Consider the following 19,181-nt stretch of genomic DNA (forward strand, 5'->3'; position numbering starts at 1 on the left):
CCGCCCGCTGCCCCGCCCACTGCCCCCCCCCCCCCTTTGCCTCGCCCCCGCCGCCAGGCTCGCTGTACCTTGTGATTGGGGAGAGCAGGAGGGACCGGCTGGACGTCGGCCTCTGCGTGCGGAATGCCAAGCTGGGCCTGTGCGTCCCGGATGCGGTGAGGTTTGTGCCGCCCAAGCAGCCGCCGCCGCGGCCGCAGGCTGTGGGGGAAGGGCCCCCGGCGCCCGTGCCCAAAGGTGAGGAGCGGGCCGGGGAAGGGGGCGTTGGGCAGGGGAGGGTGCAGATGTGTTCAGCGTCGAGGCCGGCTCGAGCCACTGCACTGCGCTCATGTCAGGGGAGCCTGGCGTGCTCTGGTGGGAATGTACGCGGGATGCCTCCGCACGTCGGGCCGACCTGGACACTCGCGCCCATGTTTGTGGCGATCAGAGTGGGACATGGGATCGCAAAGACGAGGTCCTCTTGTCTCTGGCCACCCCAGCCTCCCTCGGCATCACAGACCGGGGGAACCCATCCGCCAAACATCCTCACCCGCCCACCCTCCTTGCCCCACAACCACCCCAGGATCTTGGGAGTACTCCGAGGCGCTGATCAAGCTGCTGAAGTCGTACAAGGTCAAGGCCCCCTGGCTGTGGGCCGCCGTGGAGCAGGATGCCAAGGCCTTTGAGCTGGACGCCTCCAGGGTCTGCCCCGGCGAGACGCCCGAGGAGCGCCTGGCCGCCGCGGAGGGCCTGCACGCCTGGCTCAAGCGCCAGCCCATGGCCCGGCGGCCCCTGGTGTCGCAGGACGCGGCCGTCGCGCCGGAGGCGGCGGTGCGCATGCTCCAGGGCGCGCTGCCCCCGCCCGGGCCCCCGGGGCCGGCGGTGGAGCTGACCAACGTGCAGCCACACATGCTCATCCCTCCCAGCGACCAGGGCCACGTGGTGTACGCCGAGGCAGGCGAGTGGAATGCGGGCAGATGAGGAGGCCTTGGAATGAGGGCGGGGGGATGCTGGAGGGAGAGGGGATGGATGTGAGGGGCGAGTGTCACCCCGCGGTGCCTCGAACGGCTCTTGGGTAGTGCATGCGGTCCGATCCCGACTGCACCGCATGTGCTGACTCATCAAGCCCCCCCCCAAAAAACCAAACCCCCAACCACCACAGGCGGTGCTTTCCAGCTGGGCCACCGCGTGGTCGCGCTGGGGGGCACGGGCGTGCCGCCCTTTGGCGCGCGCGGCAGCGTCACCGCCCTCCTCCCCACCGCGGTGGAGGTGGTGTTCGACGGGCCCTTCGCCGGCGGCTCGGACCTGGGCGGGCGGTGCGCGGGCGAGGCGGGAGCCCTGTGCCCTCCACGCGACCTCCTCAACCTCTCGCGCGTGCGCGGCGGCAAGCCGGGCTGGGGCACGGCGGCGGCAGCCGCGGCCGCCGCCGCCGCCGTACGCCCGGGCCAGGTCACCTTTGTGGATGAGCGCCAGGCCGCGGCGGCGGCGACGGCCAGGGGGCCGCCGCGCCGTGCTGACAACGCGCCGCCCGCCAGCGAGGCGCCCTGGGCTGGCCTGGCCCCCGTGCGGAGCGGCGGGCCGGGCGAGCCAGGCGCGGGCAGGCGGGCGCCCAGGGCGCGCGAGCCTTTGGCCCCCGGCAGCGGCGCCGACCGCGGCTTTGCCATGGGGCGCGGGCGGGGCGGCGCGCTGCCGGGCGCTGGGCGCGGGCCCGGGGGAGTGGCGCCAGCCGCCGGGGCGGCCTCGGCCCCACCGCTGGCCGACGCCGGCGCGCACGCGGTCGACGGCTCCGCGGCGGCCCCTGCATCGAGCACGCCGCGTGCCGGCAACCTGCAGCAGCTGTTTGCCGGGCTGGCCGTCGCCGCGGCCGGGCCGTGCGCCCCGACTGCAGGCGACGCAGGCACCAGCGACGTGATTGCCGGTCAGAGTGTCACGACTCCGGCGGCCGGGGTCGCAAGGCGGGCGCCCCAGCCCCCGCTCAGGCCCGCCCGACGCGAGGCGAAGGACGCGGGCGCCGCCCCCGCGGGGGAGGCCCCGCTGTCCGCCGCGCAGCTGGAGGCCAGGCTGGAGGGCGCAAACGGGACCGCGCCTGGAAGCGGCGGTGCCGCGCCGGGGCTCGCCAGCGTTCCTGCAGCATCCGCGCCGAGCACCGTGCCGGGGCCCCCCGGCCCGCCCATGCCGTCCGCCTCGCTGCTGGGCGGCATCCGAGGCGTGGGGGGGGCCGTGCCTGTCGAGGCCGCGAGGGCGCCGCCGGCGGCCGCCGGACCGGCACGGCCTGCGGATGCCGTCACCCCGCTGGCCTTCTGGGAACTGCTGCAGAATGCCAGCCGCGCCCCCTGACGCCCCTGCGCTCTGAAACCAGTCCCTGTGGCTCGAGGTCATCGAAGTGTGCCTGTCCAGCGTGTTACAGGAAAACCGGGGCATGGAGCTGAATGTAAAAAGGGCAGGCGTGGACGTGAATTGCTTGTAAGCCACACGACTGGGACAGCGCACCGCAATGCTGATCAGAGGATGCCCTTGGACCGGAGCAGCTCGGCCAGCTTCCCGCTCTTTGCGGCGGCCTGCGATGAAGGGGTGAGTAGTGGATCGAAATCCGCAGGTGTACAGGTGGTGGAGGACACGCCAGCGTACACAGCTACTGCCCCAGGGACTGTGGGAATGCCTGCGTGGGACAGACGGCCAGTAGGGGCCTGTGTGAGGCAGAGAAGGACCACCACTCCCATCATCTCACATCGGTGTCGTCGCCACCCCCGAAGAAGTCGCCGTCGATGAATACGCGGGGCACGCTGCGGCCACCGGTGAGCTCCAGGAGAGCGTCCTGGATTGCGTTGCCATCCTCCCGGGTGTCCAGCTCGATCACCTTCAGAGCGTCGCCCTTCAGCCCCACGCTGGCCAGCGCAGCCTTGGCTGCAGGTGGTTTTGGGAGGAATTCATTTGAGTGAGGAGTCATGTATGCAAGCAAGCTACTCAATCAGGCGTGAGGCGCGCAGCCCTGTCGCCCGGGTGGTCCCCGCGGAGGCACCACCATTGAGAATACACTGCAACCCTCTCAGTGGTGATCCATGCCCCGGCAAGCTCACCCTTCTTGCAGTATGGGCAGAAGGTCTTGCTGAAAACCACCACTCGTGTCTCCGAGATGGTCTGCTTCACAAACTCGGCGGGGGTCGCCATCTTGGGAGGAGTTGGTGTGCTGCCCAGGGACCGGAGGGATACAAAGAGGTATACACTGACTGCGGCGAGGATCGTGACGTACAGAATTCTCATAGTGACAAGTAAACGCTCCTGTCATTCGCCAAGAATGTTCCAAAACCTGCGTGTCTTGAAATGACGTAATCTGAGAACGTAAATCACACACATTATGGGTATGGGTTTGTCCTTGGATTACAACAGCAACAAGTTGTACTTATAAAAGCCAAAACAATCCGTGGCTCTGTCTCGCATCACTCTGTCAAGCTTACACCAACCCATCAATACTGTGGGAGTGCTCCTGTCAGAGCACTCAGGATGGCCAGCCCAGCGACTGCCAACGAGATCCAGAGGAACCAGTTGGCGCCCAGTTTCTGCAATGGGTGGCTTGCACAATGGTGAGCTGCAAGGCCTGCCACCTACCAAGATGCCTTTCTCGCTATCACCACATTGGCCCACTTCCTAAGCCCCAGTACCGTTCACCTACCCGGTTCGGTGAGCCTCCGAGCGAGTAGTACTCCTTCTTCATCCTCTCAGCCATGGCAGGACTCACAGTCACCTTGGGAACCTGCATGGGTGGGTTGGGTGGTGTCACAGTTGGATCTTCAGGTGCCCACTGTGGATGACAGGCACTCACTAGAGTGTGTCTGAGTGCACTTATAGGCTACACACATAAGGTTCCAACCCTTCCCCCGGCGCACCCGATCGATGTCATCTTCGGCATACAGGGGTCCATCCTGCTTCTTGGTGTCCTGGTCTGCACCCTGGGCATCCCCATCATCAGAGGCCCCATTGGCAGTGGCTCGCTCCGAGTCGCTCTTCTGCTCATCACTGGCACGCACAAAGCCTCTGAGCCTGGGCTGCCCTCCATGCTGGAAAATACGTCGAGGAGTCGATCGTAAGGCAAACCCGAAACAAGGAGTGGGGGCCCTCTGCGCCTGCAAGCATCCCGGAGTGGCGATAAAAAGCTTCATGATCCCAAGTATGCTTTAATCACTGAAGGGTCTCTAGCTTGGATCCGTCATGAAGGCGCATTGCCTTCCATGCACAGAAATAGAGGGGTGCTTTACACCCTCGGGATCGTGATCCGGCGATCGACCTTTGACGCGCGCTGGGAAGTCGGACAGCACGTCAGTCCAGCCATCCTATTGCTTGACCGGGCACGAATGTAGACTTTGATCCTGAGGTTCTCACTCAGGTCTCGGGTCAAGCAGCAGTCTCCTCCGACCCGGAGGTTAGAGCAAGGAGGTTGATCTCCGCCAGCCGCTATTGACGGCTTCTTTGCCGTCTTTTTCGAGAATCTTTTCTCTGTTCCTGTTCGTTTAGATAACATTCTCGCTCGGAATGGCATTCCGGAACCAGAAGCTCAGCGTTTCAGCGCAGCAGAATGACGTGCACAAGCGGATCCTCACTGGCCTCCTGCGCCAGGAAGAGAACCGCCGATGCGCAGACTGCCATGCACGTGGACCAACATGGGCCAGTGTGAATCTGGGCGTGTTTGTCTGCCTCAACTGCTCAGGTGACGAGCGGATAGACGAGGGCAGGGTGGCTTCACTGTATGGCAGGTTGATTGTGGGCGCCCCCTCCACGGCAACCCATACGCCATCTCAGCTTACACACTATCCGTCCACTGCCAGGTGTACATCGCAGTCTAGGGGTGCACAACAGTAAAGTGAGGTCCACCAATCTGGTGAGCACGGGTGGCGGGGCAGGAGAACAAGGGTCAGGTTGCGTGCCCCGATAACCAGGGAGTTCCATGCCTTGTGTTGCTGTTTGAGCCTCTGATGCCGCAGATGGCAGCAAGGCTCATGACCACGGCCTTCCCTCCCCATCAATGCTTCGTCCCAGGACACATGGCTGCCAGAGCAGGTCGCCTTTGTCCAGGCCATGGGGAACGCACGTGCGGCCGGGTACTGGGAAGCAAACCTCCCGTCAGGCTTCAGGCACGTGCAGAGGGTTGTGTCGGTGTAGTGCCTGTATGAGCCTCACCTACACCTCTTCAGGATCAAGACTGGCTGATTCATTGTTTTGCGCCTGGTGTGCGCAGCCCGCACGCCCCCACCAGCCGCTCGATCGCCCTCCTGCTTTCCATCCATGCAGCCGGCCCCCCGACAGCGACATGGGCCTGCTGCGGACCTTCATCACCGACAAGTATGTGCACAGGAGGTACGCGCTGCAGCAATCCTCCGAGCCACCCAGCATCGACAACTTCGCCGCTCACCCGGTATGTGTGGATGTATGTGTGGGAGGGGGGGGGGGGGCGTCCTCATGGTGGTTCCTGATGCACCATAAGTACCCATCAAATGGCATTTCCTGAGGGTTGGGGACAAAATGCACCGGCAAGCGCCCCAATCCCCCACTTTAAACCGCTGCACCGGAGAGCCCTCTCGTTCTGGATCCCTGCTCATAGGGAATCTGGCCCCAAATGCTTCCACCCATGTCCTTCCCCCAGTACATGGCGCAGTACCTGTCCCCCGCCCGCTCCGCCCCCCCGGCACCCCCGCGGAACCAAGCGGCGCTGGCGCAGCGGGTGCCCAGCAGCGCACCTGCCGCTGCAGCGCCCGCACCTGCCGCAGCGCAGGTCGACCTCCTGGACTGGGGCACGGAGGCGGCGCCCGCCGGCGGCGCCGGCGCGGGCCCTGCCGGCCCTCTGGAGCACGATGTGTGGGACAGCTTCCAGGCGGCCCCCGCCCCGCCCCCGTCCGCCGCACAGGACCCCTTTGCCGCTCTTTCCTCCCGCACGCCCAGTGCCTGCGCGCCCGCGCAGCGCAGCGACAGCGGCACCAGCAGCGTGAGCCTGGTGGGGGCAGGCGCCTCCAGCACCGCTTCCCGGGGCAGGGCAAGCCAGGGTTTCAGCGCAAACGGCGGCGACCCCTTTGTCGCCGCTTTCCCCGCCGGCGGCGCCGACGGCGCCGCGCCGCGCCCCGGCTCCGGCGCCTCGTCGAGCGCCGCAGCAGACCCCTTTGCCGCGCTGGAGGCCCGGCACCACTCGCGGGGGGACAGCTGGACCTGGGGCGCCGTGGCCGCCGAGCTGCCTGCGGGCGGCACTTCAATGACGGCCTCGCCCCCGCGCCGCCCCGCGTCCTCCCCAGGCCCAGCCGCGGGGCCGGGGCGGCAGCATGCCAGCACGACGTCCCACGAGGACATCCTGGCCCTGTTTGACGCGGCGCCGGCAGCGTCACTTCGCAGCGCTGGCCTCGCGCCCGGCGCGTCGGCCCACTCCTCCTTCACCAGCTCGCAGTCTGGGGCGGGACCCTGGGGGCCAAAAGCGCAGGCCAGCGGAAGCCTGCCGGCCGGGCTGGATGCGCTGGGTCCGCAGGGCGGGCGGGGGCCGATGGAAGGCAATCTGCTGCTCTGATCCCCAGGCCAGACATCTTTTATGGGGTTGGCGGGAGAGGGGGGGGGGTTGGTTCAGTGAGACCCGCCCTCCTGCCTGCCCTCCTCGGTGTCTTACATGGGCAGATAGCCTGGTGGGGAACCTCGGTGTGAACAACAGCCAGTTGTTGTTGTAACACTGGGTGACCAGCAACACAGCAGAGGGGGATTGCTCCAGGATGTGAAGCAGGGGGTTGTGACACAATTTGAAGCAGTGACCTTCACCATTACGCGTGATTATCACTGCGGAGTGTGGCAAGCCTCTGCAATCCATGCCTAGGCACATCACAGGCCCTCCAGCGCCTCCTCTGGCACGGGGACCGTGTAGTTGAGTGCCATGCGCCCGCCGTCGGCATAGAGGATCTGGCCCGTGATGTAGCTGGAGTCGTCGCTGGCGAAGAACTTGACCACCTGTGCGGTGTTTGGGCGAGGAGAAAGGGTGGGGGAGTGTGTGGTGAGGGAGGCCGAGCACATCTGGGATGATCTGTGACGCCTGAATCAGGTACACACCGCCAGAGGGAGACGCGGCCAAAGGTCAGCGCGTGCGACAGACGCCATCGACCAGCGCTTCCCACAGCACAAGCACCTTGAGCCCCTCCCTCCCACTCTCCCACTCCCCCTGGGCCCACGTTTCCAATCTCAATGGGGTCGCCGGCGCGGAGCATGGGCGTACGGGACAGCACCTTGGCCATGGCCGCCTTGTCGGCCACCACCTGTCGCAGCACGTCGGTCATGATTGACCCCGGACCCACTGCGTTCACGCGGATGGCGTGGGGCGCCAGGGACAGCGCCATGGCGCGCGTGAGGTTGTTCACGCCGCCCTTGGAGGCGTTGTAGTTGGCGATGGTGGGGATGGCCATGACGCCGTTGACGGAGGAGATGTTGACGATAGAGCCGCCGTGCCCCTGCGCCTTCATCTGCCGCGCGGCCACCTGGCCGGTCTGTGGTTGGAGGAGGGGTGAAAAGAGGTCTGCTGACGATGGGGCCGGCAGGATCAGGGCTGCAGCCCTTGGTTTAAGACGGCTGCTCACTCAATGGACACCCGCGGATACATGTCCTGGAAGCGGCAGGCAGAACAGGCCCCCGTGAGGCAGGCGCACGAGGAAGACGCCGGTGAGGTTGACCCGGATGACCGCATCCCAGTCTGCATCTGTGAGATCCAGGAAATCCGCCGCCCGCACGATGCCGGCATTGGCCACCGCGACATCCAACTTTCCGAAAGTCTTCACCGTGAAGTCCACCGCGGCCTCCACCTGGGTCCTGTCGCCGACATCGCAGACCGCGCTGGCACACTCGATGCCCTCGGCCCCCAGATCACGCTCCGCGCTCTTTAGGTCGTCGGCCGAGACGTCCGCGATCACAACCCTGGCACCCCCTCGCCCCAGGGCCTGGGCACATGCCAGGCCAATGCCTAGTAGATGTTGCGTACGGTTGATTGTGAATACATATGCTTGCGAGGCGGACCCAGGGAGTATCGGAATTGCACCCAGGCAACTAATTCTGTGTTTACGTACCCTTGGCACCGCCGGTGATGAAAGCGACACGCCCGACGAGTCCAGACATCCTACAAGGCTACTTGCGATGTCGGAACTACATCCTCGCAACAGCGATTGCAAGTACTTGGTGGGTCTCGGCATCCGCGGCACGCGGTGCTCTCGATACTTTGGGCGCCCGTCGCCAACTGTGCGCGCCCAGCACAGGTTTCGATCCTCGCTGACCACCAGCGACCTCCGCATGCCGTTGTGCTGCACCCTTGCGAGCCTAAATTTTGTGGAGCCCGATCCATGATCCTTATGACTTAGTCAAGGCACCTCCAGGGAAGGGCGCCTGTCGAGAACACCGACCTCGGTGTGCTCGGGCGGTGAGCCGAATGCTACCCTTTTGAGAAGGGCATCGCTCCCCTTGCGATGGCGACGGCGGATCCAGCGGAACCTCCTGAGCTTAAAACCTCTCGGGTAGAGTATGACGAGCTTTTGAGGGACCTAAGAGGGACCCTGGGCTCCCAGAGCTTGACGTGTAGGCACATTACGGAGTGCATTGCCCGACACCAGACTCTCTTGGAGAACTTGCGCCGGGGCACGGTGGACGTCTCCAAAATGGAAGCCCGCATCGAAAAGCTGCAGAAGTTCCTGACCCTGCAGCAAACCCTGGGGGAGGAGCTCGAGAGAGAAGCCCAGGTGGTTCAAGTTGTCGAGAAGAGTTTGAAGTCTCTGTGCTTTTACTGGTATTGTCACGTCCAAACGTGTGTCACAGGCGAGCCTTGTGGCACGTAATCCCTCTTCTCCACTCAATCATCCAGGTTCAGGTCTTGCTGGAGAGCACCCCGGCCCGAACCAGTTCTGCGCTGCACCCAGCCACATCCAGTCAGCAGGTGCGTGGATGCAGAACATCCTAGGATGCGTCGATGAAGTGTCCTTGTTATTCAGGGCATCAGCCCAGCAATACTCTTGCAATCCACACCACATCCCAGGACCCAGCGTCCATGCGCGTGAGCAGCAGCCGCAAACGCGGCGCCGACCTCGTCAGATCTGCGCGGCAAGAAGGTGTGGGGTCCCGGCTGACACTGCCTGAACAGGATTGGGAAGGACTTTGAGTGTGTTGGTCAGCTACTTGTTGCCAGGAACAGGAGCACAGATCCTGCCGCCATCAATTTCCCTGCAGATGGTGCTCGCCCATCTGGCTCCTCGGCCCAACCCCTGCTCCCACCCTCGAGTCTGCTCAGCCTCCGGCACCCCACCGCCTCGCCTGCCGCACCTAGGGCCTGCCAGCTGTGCAGCGCTGTTGCAAACCTCAGGGACTGCAGGGTGCGCTGGGGTGGAGGGCCTGCGTCAAAGGTCAATGGCGGGGGATTCGGAGTTGCTTGTCACCCACGTACACAAAAGACTGGCAAGACTGAGTGGCTGTGAGGCCAGGGACAGCCATGTGCCACATTCTCCCCTGCACCAACCAATCCCTTCCTCCTTCCCTCCAAACTCCTTTCATCCTCCGATTGGCAGGAGCGTGCCACCCAGGCACCTGCGACGCTCTGCGGCGGCTGTCTGGAGGCGCACCGGGAGATCTTCAGCGTGTCGTCCTCCCTCCTTCCCCGCGCCAGCGAGGGCGTGGGCCGCCGCACGGCCCCACGCCTGAGCCTCACCCCCGTGCCGCCCTCGAAGTTCATGGGTCCGGCCACGGCGTTGTCACCGAGAGCCGCGCCCCGTGCCAAGGCGCCGCGGCTGCTGAGTCGTCACTCGCGTGGGGTCCGGGAGCGTGGGTCGGCACCCCCTGGAGGAAAGAACTCACATGGAACAGAGGTGCATGGATGACAGTCTCTTGCACTGTCCAGCGGAGCAGGGGAGTGACTCTGCATGCTTGCATTTGAATGCGACACATGCCAAGGCTATGGCGGCGGAGCTCGTGCAACACGTTCTCCATGCCCTCTTGGCTCTGAGGCCTTCTCATGGGTGGCAACCCCACCGCTCTCCCCTCGGATGATGCCCATGCAGGAGAATCCAATCCGACTGGACTCGTCTGATGAGGAGGGCACACCCTCGCCACGCCGGGCCCCGCCAACCCAGGCGGTGGACCTGAGCAGCAACCCCGAGGCAGGGGTGGTGTGCGAGACGAGCGGCATCGCCCGGAAGCTGGCGGTAAGATGGTGCCTGGTTGTTGGAGCCTGGGGGGTTGCAAACCAGCCTCGTGTGACAGGAATGGCAAGACGAGGCACACAGGGCATGTATCCAGAATGCTTGTTTCCTTCCGATTATGCAAGGTTACCCCTCTGACTTTGTGAATACAGGGCTTGCAGTGTGTGTATCCCCGAGAGGGAGGTCCTGGGTCTGTGCAGGTCACGGCCAATGATTTGGTGAGACTGGAGCCCGGCAGTTTCCTGAATGACACCATCATAGATTTCTATCTGAGGTGAGCAGAGGCGGTGCTGGAAGGGTAAGAGATGTTTTGTTTTGGAGTGACCCGGTGATGGGTTTGAGTTGAGATCTGTGAGCCTGGTACTCCTTGCCTTCAGGTTGATCAGTCCCCTGCATGAGTACCAGTGTCATTGACCCAAGCCCTGCCTGTACGCAAGCAACTTCCGCACCCTCCATCCCTTGCCACAGGCACGTCCAGGATCGGCTGAGCTCTGCCACGCTCAGCCGCTGTTACTTCTACAGCACCTTTTTCTACAGCAAGCTGCGGGAGAAGAGGGGTGAGGATGGGACGAGGGTCGGGCACAAGCTTTCGTCCCCGCCGGAGTGGCCCGTGTCGGCCTTGCCGGGTGGCTCCCAGCAGCCATGCAGGGTGCTGTGGTGCAGCAGTTGCCTCACAATCCTCTGCCCCTGTGCAGGAGGTGAGATACCAGTAGGGACGAGACTGAAGCCAGGCGCCACTGCCGCCGAGTGCCAAGCCCTGCGCAACTACCACAAAGTTCAAAAATGGACCAAGGTGCGCGATGGGTTTGGCATCCCTGTATCTGGCTGGGTGACCCGTGCTTTGGACCTGCGAGTGTGGGGTCAGTCATGGCAGCACATTGCGCCTCTGACCTCATGCATTTGAGTTCGGTAGGGCCATAAGGCCGATAGTCCGTGAAGGCGACATTCTCTTGTCCAGAGTCCCCTCCACACCCACCTTGGCACCCCGCCCGCCCCGGCTCCCACAGGACGTGGACGTATTTGAGAAGGATTTCCTCTTCATCCCCGTGCACCATGCTCTGCACTGGAGCCTGATGATAGTCTGCCACCCGGGCTGTTCCTACCTCAGCAATGCCGCCACGGGCCCCACCCCCTGCATCCTCCACCTGGACTCCATGCAACGTGGGTGGCAATGCTGGTGGGGTGATATTATTACCGTTCGCCTTGGCGTGGGGGACTAGGAACCTGACAGTATTATTCCCTTGCTAGAGGGAGTATCATGCCAGATGCCAGCGACCCGGCAGGTCGGCGGCGTGCAGGTCGAATGGGGTTCATTCGTCTGTGGTCCACTGAGATGCTGCGTCGTATCCCAGGTCCATTCTGTGGTGCAGGCTGGACGTGTCCCATCTCCAACCCCTCATCTCGCAGACGGCCACAAGAGTGCAGAGGCAGCGCATCGCATCCGCTCCTACCTAGAGGCCGAGTACTCCAACCGGGTGGGAAGGGTGAGGGATGCTTGTGTGGAGATTGCGGTTGGTGGGTGCCCAGCCGCGAGTCCGCTGTGCATGGAGGGGAGGGGCCCAGCCACAAGTACTTGCCGTGAAATCCACAGATTCACAGCCGCGGGGAGGAAAGGGGCGACGGTTCCAGGAGATTTGACGCCACGACGTTCCCCCACAAGCGTATCAAGGTGCGGGGCTGGGCAAGCGGTGGTACCTTCGCATGTGGTTCCCCAGATGGATTTAAGACAACATCGAGGGGAATGTCCTGCACTTGGTGAGATGCGCTGAAGGTCGTTGATGAGGCCTGGGCAGCAGAGTGCCTGTCTATGATCACTGGAGCATCCTGCACACCCGCTGCCACAACGCGCAGGTTGTCAAGCAGGACAATTTCTGCGACTGCGGCCTTTTTCTCTGTGCCTATGCCGAGTACTTTGCGAGGTACCTGCCGCCATGTGAGTGTGCATGGCGAGGGAAGCTGGGGGTTTGGTTGCTGGTATGGGTGGAATGTTGGCACATGCGTGTCAACACCATAAACCCTGTGGGACCCTTGTCCACCTTCACAGCTCAGCTGTTGACCTGCTTGCCAAGCACACCAGGCAACATTGCATGGTGGAGGGTGGGAGCCCAAAGGTCTTACAGCACATCATCGCTTGGATGTGATCCCCCCCCAACCCCATGCAGATATACATGCCAGGGAGGCCTATGAGGTGGCATATGAGTACAAGAAGACCAACCGGGATCTATTCGAGGGCACGCCTGCCTGCTACCCTGGTGAGTGGGAATGTCCAATAAACTAGGGCAGGGCATCTGCGCTCCCATCCTGAACGTGACCAGGCTCACCAGAAGTGTAGACAACAGTCCCCCCCCCCCCCCTTCCCCACTTTCTCTCCCGTCAAAGGCCGACTGACCGAGCACTGGTTCCGCCCGGAGAATGCTGGGGCACTGCGGCTCCACATCCAGAAGCTCATCCTCCAATTGATCGTGGTGAGCTGGTGGGGAGGGGTCCTGGTATCTCTTCCCTATCAAGGCCGCTTTGAAAGGCTACAGTGGCGGCCTTCAAGCGCACCTCATAGGAGATTGTGTTGCCGGGAGCACACTGTAAGCGCCTGCAATTAGGTCTGCCACCCTGCAAGTGTGAGCCCATGCAAGCCCGGACTCATCCCTGCCGCACTCTCATCTCAAAGGAGCAAAATGACTTGTGCCTGGGGCTGGGATCCCCGCACCCGCTCTGGAAGGCTGTGGATCCCCGGGCCTGCAGCGCGCATGCAGCCCTGGAGCAGATCGCAGAGCTGGAACAGGTTGAGAAGGTGGGTGGGTGCAGTGCTGGGCAGCGATTGGAGGAGAGGGGCACTCATGGGTGGAGCGCCTGTGATGAATTTTTGATGGAGGACATCTTCCAGCTCCCTTCTACTCCCCATTCCCCCGTGCCCCTGCTCCCCAATGCGATTCTTGATGCCCCTTCAAACTGCCGCAGTACATGGGCCCCGAAGAGTGGCTGGAGCATGCTGGGATACAGAAGCTGCTGCGGCAGGAGAAGCTGGATGCCGGGACCAGCGAAGCATTCCCTGGAACGCAGGAGCAGCGGAGGCCATTGCCGACAGCCAGCGAGCGCCAGGTGCGTGTCATGGCATGTGGCCCTCTCCATGGAGTGCCAGCTGGTTTGATGGGGCGGCAGTGCAGAATGTCCTGGCCATCCTGCGGCATGCTTTCCAACGAGGCCAAGGCCCCAAGTGCCCAGCCTCTACTGCCCACTGCACATGCCAGGATGTGGAAGGCCGAGGAAAGGGCGCCGGGAGCCAGAAGGCTGTGCCTGCCTCAGCCCTGGGCCGGCCCCCGGTCAAGCTCCCCAGGATAGAGACGGCCTCCTTCTTCACGCCCAAGGCGCCGGCGAGTCGGCCCGCGCGCTCCTCCAGCACCGTCAGCGACTCCAGCGAGGAGGCGGGGCCTTCCAGTGGGGGCCGCTGGCGAGGCGGGAGTGCCGTCACCTCGCCTGTCAGGCGAGTTGGGGTAAAGGATGGGCTGCCGCGCATGGAATGTGGAACAGGCACCTGTTTCCTGCACCAGCATTGCCTGACCTGGACGCCTGGGCTGCTCCAGAACCCCGACACTCAATGCCCATATCCACTCACCCTTTCTTTCCACAGGGATGTGCGAGGTTTGCCCATGGGCGGTTCACCTTCCAGTGCAGAGGTAGATTTTCCTGGAGGTCGACGACAAGTGCCTCTGTGGTTATGGGATGGGGAATTTCATGTCACACTCTCGTCCTTCACAGTGGTGAGGCTGGGTACTATCCTTCTTCATAACCTTCTCATCCACTGTTGCAGGTCCAGCCCAGCCCAGAGATCATGCCCATCGGTGGACTCAGTCATCCACCACTCAATCCTGGGGTCAAAGTTTATGCCCGCAAGCAGCGGTCCTCAGCAGACACGGCGCAGCTCTTCCCGGGGAGGGGAGTGCGTGTGGGCACTGCAGAGGATGCAGCTCGGCCATCTGGTTTTGCAGCCCAGGTCATGGTTGACTGCACCGAATTCCTGAGAAATCCCTAGGTTTAGTACTCTATTCATACCAAATTTGCTTGCTACCTCATCGTAACCTCGGAAGGGTGTACTGAAATTACATCAGACCAGTGCCGCGCTGTTCGTTTCTAGGAGCATGCTGAGCAATGTCTATATAGGAAGGGCACTCCAGTGGGACCCCACAGCTGGAGACTCACACGTGCGGGTAGGGCATGGTGTGAACGTGTCAAAAAGGGTTAGGGGGGTTGCAGTGACAATATAGCACACGCAGCCCGTCGCTTATTCAGGGCTTTGGGAAACAGAAGAGCTTATTGCTCGGCGGAGGCGGCGAAGCCCTTGGAGACGGTGATTTTCCGCTCGACAGGGGTGTGGGCCACGGCCTTGGCCTGCTCCTGCTGCTCCGCGGCCGCGAGCTGCATGGTCATCATGCCCACCCCGCTGCCGACCGCCACACCGGCGCCGACGATGCCCACCAGGCCGATGAGGGACAGGGAAACGTAGACGGACTGGTTCATGGTGTCTGCGAGGAAGGCGGGGATCGAGAGTAGGGTAAGCCAAGCGAACTGGGGAGCAAGGGTCATGAGCAGCGGAAACAAACCATAAAATCTCAAGAAAACGTTAGTCAAGGTCAAAAAGACTGTGAGCAACACACTGAATGTGCAAAAGCTTACCGTTGGTGGTGAGTGGTGAGGACGGGGGATGAGTAGGGTTGAAAGGACTGCAAGTGTCTTGGGACTCTGATGAAGGTGTGAAAATGTATATGTTGGATAGTGGATGGTTTTGAGATACCGGGGGAGTTTGTTCTTATACACGAGGCGAGGGGTCGGCGCGGAAGCAGCTGAGCGGAGACCGCGGATGAGTCAACACTGCCACGGGTTAGAAATGCCATCATAAACTGGTGGTCCTGCTGAGGTGGAAACCGGGCGCGTGCCCCAATCGCTGGCGCGCGCAGGCGCTGCTGCTGTAGTCACCCGCGGACGCAGCCCACGATCCATCCCCTCAGACCCTTCGAGAGATGCTACAAACAATCACAGCATACTTTGATTATAAATTATAATCGTCAATACACTCGAGGGCGGAACCTCGCCTTGTCGACCCTGTTCTCCCTACTTCCTCCCTTGTGACAAATTTGCAACCACTCTTCCACCGAGTCGAGCAGCGAGTCTCCCGACCCTGTGCACTGCTCAGTGGTTTTCCTGGAAGTAATAACCTAGTTCCCAATAATGAGCGGTCTGTCCCTGAGGCAGCGTGCGGCAGAGGGCATGTACTTTGCCGGCGAGGAGCGTCTGGCTATCACCCGGTACCTGGAGCGCCTCGTGGAGCAGGTGTGTTAGAGGGGGGAAGGGATGGTTGCGATGTGTGCATGTACTGGATGTACCGGCTTGAGGTGATGACAAGCAAGTGGACTGGCAATGGACAGAGCACAAGATGCCCCTGCCCAGGAGTTGCACCATCCCTTGCACTCTGGCACCTGCCCCACCCATTGCTCACCCACCCACTCAACAACCCCCACCTCTTTCCCTCTCACAGGGCAAGGTGGACCAGTCGGTGCTGGATCGCGTGCGCATGGCCGACGAGGCCGGGCCCACACTGGTCAAGGGCCGGTCGGAGTACGTGTTCGACTACACGCCCGGCGTGAGCCGTCCCCCGCCGCGCGCCTCCCACATGACCCATTTCCAGCTGGGCACCCAGGTGTCCTTTGGCCGCTCCCGCTGGTCCTCCGACAACACCTCCATCTTCTCCGTGGCCGACGGCAAGCGCATGGCCGCCACGCCGCCCAAACCCCTGAACAACTACGAGGTCATCCGGCATGCCAAGATCCAGCGCGCCGCGCTGGAGTCTCCCCAGGTGGCAGGCCTGCGCCTGCTCCCGGAGTTCACGCCCGGCCGCGCTTTCTTCTGGGGCAGCGTGCTCGCTTTGTGGGGCACGCTGGCCCTGGCCGTCGGCGCCGCGCGCCACCTGGAGATCGGCAACGCGGAGGAGGCGGCGCCGCGCTTGCGCGGCGTGGTGGCGCCCCTGGTCGGCGCGGCGCGGGAGGGGCTGGCGCCGCTGCGCGACAGCCTGGCGCTTGCCGCGGGGCGGGAGATGGGCGCCGACGCGCAGCAGAGCGTGCTGAGTCAGCGCCTGCGCACGCTGCTCGGCGCCCGGCAGCACCAGTAGTCGCGGGCCCGTGCACCTGCCCGGCCTGGGGGATGCTGCCTGACGAGCCATTGTACACATACCTATCCCTTTTGACCCCGGAGCTGTAGCATGCATGGGGGGCGTGGCCCCATGAAGGCTGCCACTCTGAACCTGATACCCGTACCCGGCCTGCCAGCCGGAGCACTTGGCACTGGTCCGTGTAGCATGTACATGGAATGGTATTTGCAGCATGTCTCGACCAGCAGCATGATGGGACGGGGTCCATTGAGAATGAAGCGGCACCCGCCCGATCACCAGTCCTCCTCGTCGGGCTCGGCCCCCGCGGCCCCCCCAGCCAGGCGGGCGCCGTGCAGGGCGTTGTACTGCTCGTACCGCTCCACCTCGCTGGCCTGCACGCTGGGCCGCTGGCTCCTGGCGGCCACCTGGGATCGGGGCAGGGCGGGGCGGAAGGGATGGACACGCGGTAACGGCCGGCCGCGCCGCGGACAGTCCCGGAGCGCTCCTCACCCAGTGCCGCCCGTCCCTCGAATCGCATCCAGTCCATGCACTCACGCCCTCTCGACGGCCAGGTCCCGGCGTGCCCAAGAGCATACACACCAGCACACGGTCCAGGCAGCACCTGAAAGTCGCGCAGGCTGACCGGACGCAGGTCGTCCTCCCTCAGCGCCGCCACGCCCGACCCCGGCGCGCCCGCCCCCGCCGCGGCGGCCACCGCCTCGCGCACCGGCCCGGCGCAAGCCTCGGCCACCAGACCCCGCATGTCCGACCCGCTGTAGCCCGCGGTGCGCGCCACCAGGCGGTCCAGCTCGCTGGGGTCCAGCCGGGAGCGCACGCCGCGCAGCGCGCGCTGGACCATGGCGCGCCGCGCCTCGGCGCAGGGCAGCGGGATGTACAGCTGCTTGGGCATGCGCCGCCGCGCCGCCTCGTCCAGCTCCTGTGTTTTTGGTCGGGCGGGGGGAGGGGAATCGTTGCTTGGCGCTGATCGGCCTCCAGGCCCACCGTGCCGTGCCGGCTGCTGCACCCCACGTACCCTGACTGGGGTGACAAGGGCTCCAAGCAGCGAGCATGTTCCCGCCGTCCCCCCTTCCAGCATGCCTGCAACCCCCCTTTTCCCTGTCGACCTCTGGCCGATTGGTGGCTCCTATGAGGAGGACGCGGCGGGCAGCTGCACTGGGGTCGCACCCCTCCATCTGGATCAGGAGCTCAGTCTTCAGACGCCGGCTCGCCTCGTGCTCGCCTGCGGCAGAGGCAGGCGGGGAAGGAGGGGGGGGGGGTTGAGGCCGGGGCGGGGGGATGCCTGGGTGTAAGATCTCGGTAGACTGTGTCGAAGGGCACTGCAGAGTCCTGCCAGTGCAAGCACCGCGCCAGCACCCTGTGGGGGAGCCAGGGACAAGGCCACAGGCTGGGACCGGGCACAAGAAAGCACGGCACAGGGCGGCTCCCACGCACCCTCCGCCTTGCGCGCGCTGAGGATGGAGTCCACCTCGTCGATGAAGATGACGGCGGGCGCCAGCCACCCCGCCACTGCGAACAGGGTCCGCACCTGGGCAGGGAGGAAGGGGTGCGATGATCGGCGACGGCAGCTTGCCCCTGGGTCATGGGACGAGTGTCAGGCCGGCCCCAGCGAAACAAACACCACGAAGCAGGCGTTCCACCGGAGGATGCTCTCCAGGGAGCATGTCGGTCGGGAAGCCATTCATGAAGCCACAATCCTCCCAATCGAACTCCGCTGCAGCAGACCCTCCCCCGCCTCACCATCTTCTCGCCCTCCCCGATCCACTTGCTGGTGAGGCTGGAGGCTGAGATGGAGAAAAAAGGCGGCCTGGATGTTGGAGGCCACCGCCCGTCCCAGCAGTGTCTTGCCCGTGCCGGGGGGGCCAAAGAGCAGGACGCCGCGCGGCGGCGCCCGCACGCCCTGCGCCACCGCGGCGAGGAGAGGGGTCAGAGCTTGGGGGCTTGGGCGGGGAGCTCTTGCCAGGGTGATGGGCATGCAACAACCCCCCGGCCCCCCGCATTCCCACCCTACCCTGGTACCTGGAAGATGGCAGGGTTCAGCATGGGCCACACAATGACCTCCTGGATCAGCTTCTTTGCAGCTTCCTGACCTGCACGGAAGGATCACAGGCACATTGCATGCGGCAGCCAGCACGGTCCGGGCGGGCACCCTCACCCTGCACGGACCCCACACCTGCGATGTCATCCCAGGAGACGCCGCCGCCGCTGTCGACCACATCGTGGCAGATGGCCTCCACCAGCTGCAGGTCCAGCTTGGCGAGCTCGTCCGGCAGCGCCTCGCCGGGGTCTGTGAGCGTGCGAGGGGGCATTGAAAACCATGGCTGGCAGCAAGTGGACACGGGGTGGCCACGGCTGAGTTCGCGACACGACGCACACTATCTGAGCCTCGCATGCATATGGATCCGGTGCAACTGGGCTCCCTGTTTGGAACGTATTTCCCGGGTTGCGTTCACCCCGAACACCCTTCATCTCCCCAAGCACGGGCATTCGCAGCGCATTCCAGCCCCTACGTCCGAAACCTGACCAACAGACAGCCAAAGCCCGCGAACCCCAGCCCCTCCCCCCTCCCCTGAAACCCCGACTCACTCAGACGCAGGAGGGTCATTGTACGCTGACTCAGCACCCCCTCCGTCTCCTCCCCGCCGCCCCCGCCACCCCCCGTGCTCTGCAGCGCCTTCTTCAGGTATGGGGGCAGGAACTTGGAGCCGGTGCCCGTCCCGGCCGCGCCCTGCCCGCCGCCGCGCCGCAGGCCGTTGACCTTCAGACCGGCGACGTCCCTTTCCTCCAGCGCCGCGGCCTCGGCGGCGTGCCCCCCCTTGCGCAGCTCGTCTGCCAGCTTGGACTTGGCGGTCTGGAATCCGGGCGGC

At 64.1% G+C, this 19,181-nt stretch overlaps 8 protein-coding genes across 8 annotated transcripts in view; 4 read left to right on the forward strand and 4 right to left on the reverse strand.

Moving 5' to 3' along the window:
- The window catches only part of F751_4693 (5'-3' exoribonuclease 1), a gene marked incomplete at both ends in the record, with an annotated part of 9,890 nt that extends 7,447 nt beyond the window's left edge, over positions 1-2,443 (forward strand). The window contains 5 exons of the mRNA XM_011400794.1: positions 58-234; positions 560-807; positions 1,153-1,292; positions 1,785-1,923; positions 2,336-2,443. Of these exons, the coding sequence (XP_011399096.1) occupies positions 58-234; positions 560-807; positions 1,153-1,292; positions 1,785-1,923; positions 2,336-2,443 (812 nt within the window). The remainder of the gene's footprint in view (positions 1-57; positions 235-559; positions 808-1,152; positions 1,293-1,784; positions 1,924-2,335) is intronic.
- A 34-nt stretch (positions 2,444-2,477) lies between these two features.
- On the reverse strand, positions 2,478-3,237 carry F751_4694 (Glutaredoxin-C4; the record flags this gene model as incomplete). Its single annotated transcript, XM_011400795.1, has 3 exons — positions 2,478-2,534; positions 2,705-2,880; positions 3,054-3,237. 3 exons carry the CDS (start codon positions 3,235-3,237, stop codon positions 2,478-2,480), a joined length of 417 nt encoding a protein of 138 aa, XP_011399097.1.
- Positions 3,238-4,503: 1,266 nt separating this feature from the next.
- On the forward strand, positions 4,504-5,476 carry F751_4695 (putative ADP-ribosylation factor GTPase-activating protein AGD5; the record flags this gene model as incomplete). The annotated part of the gene is made up of 3 exons (XM_011400796.1): positions 4,504-4,704; positions 5,008-5,090; positions 5,260-5,476. The coding sequence occupies 3 exons, from the start codon at positions 4,504-4,506 to the stop codon at positions 5,474-5,476; spliced, it is 501 nt and encodes a 166-aa protein (XP_011399098.1).
- Positions 5,477-6,819: 1,343 nt separating this feature from the next.
- Positions 6,820-8,097, reverse strand: F751_4696 (Gluconate 5-dehydrogenase; the record flags this gene model as incomplete). Its single annotated transcript, XM_011400797.1, has 4 exons — positions 6,820-6,945; positions 7,164-7,475; positions 7,635-7,945; positions 8,049-8,097. The coding sequence occupies 4 exons, from the start codon at positions 8,095-8,097 to the stop codon at positions 6,820-6,822; spliced, it is 798 nt and encodes a 265-aa protein (XP_011399099.1).
- Positions 8,098-10,013: 1,916 nt separating this feature from the next.
- Positions 10,014-14,187, forward strand: F751_4697 (putative ubiquitin-like-specific protease 2A; the record flags this gene model as incomplete). Its single annotated transcript, XM_011400798.1, has 13 exons — positions 10,014-10,163; positions 10,361-10,434; positions 10,629-10,717; positions 10,856-10,953; positions 11,168-11,321; positions 11,568-11,644; positions 12,012-12,093; positions 12,323-12,412; positions 12,540-12,625; positions 12,826-12,948; positions 13,116-13,256; positions 13,406-13,633; positions 13,966-14,187. The coding sequence occupies 13 exons, from the start codon at positions 10,014-10,016 to the stop codon at positions 14,185-14,187; spliced, it is 1,614 nt and encodes a 537-aa protein (XP_011399100.1).
- A 278-nt stretch (positions 14,188-14,465) lies between these two features.
- On the reverse strand, positions 14,466-14,672 carry F751_4698 (hypothetical protein; the record flags this gene model as incomplete). Its single annotated transcript, XM_011400799.1, has 1 exon — positions 14,466-14,672. The coding sequence occupies one exon, from the start codon at positions 14,670-14,672 to the stop codon at positions 14,466-14,468; it is 207 nt and encodes a 68-aa protein (XP_011399101.1).
- Positions 14,673-15,380: 708 nt separating this feature from the next.
- F751_4699 (hypothetical protein) lies at positions 15,381-16,317 on the forward strand (the record flags this gene model as incomplete). Its single annotated transcript, XM_011400800.1, has 2 exons — positions 15,381-15,482; positions 15,688-16,317. The coding sequence occupies 2 exons, from the start codon at positions 15,381-15,383 to the stop codon at positions 16,315-16,317; spliced, it is 732 nt and encodes a 243-aa protein (XP_011399102.1).
- A 272-nt stretch (positions 16,318-16,589) lies between these two features.
- F751_4700 (Fidgetin-like protein 1) overlaps positions 16,590-19,181 on the reverse strand; it is a gene marked incomplete at both ends in the record, with an annotated part of 4,031 nt that continues 1,439 nt past the window's right edge. Inside the window, 9 exons of the mRNA XM_011400801.1 lie at positions 16,590-16,721; positions 17,048-17,233; positions 17,421-17,536; positions 17,749-17,842; positions 18,140-18,214; positions 18,334-18,404; positions 18,488-18,601; positions 18,901-19,012; positions 19,073-19,165. Coding sequence (XP_011399103.1) covers positions 16,590-16,721; positions 17,048-17,233; positions 17,421-17,536; positions 17,749-17,842; positions 18,140-18,214; positions 18,334-18,404; positions 18,488-18,601; positions 18,901-19,012; positions 19,073-19,165 — 993 coding nt within the window. The remainder of the gene's footprint in view (positions 16,722-17,047; positions 17,234-17,420; positions 17,537-17,748; positions 17,843-18,139; positions 18,215-18,333; positions 18,405-18,487; positions 18,602-18,900; positions 19,013-19,072; positions 19,166-19,181) is intronic.

Source organism: Auxenochlorella protothecoides (assembly GCF_000733215.1).
Source record: "Auxenochlorella protothecoides strain 0710 unplaced genomic scaffold scaffold54, whole genome shotgun sequence".
NCBI classification, from domain to species: Eukaryota; Viridiplantae; Chlorophyta; class Trebouxiophyceae; order Chlorellales; family Chlorellaceae; genus Auxenochlorella; species Auxenochlorella protothecoides.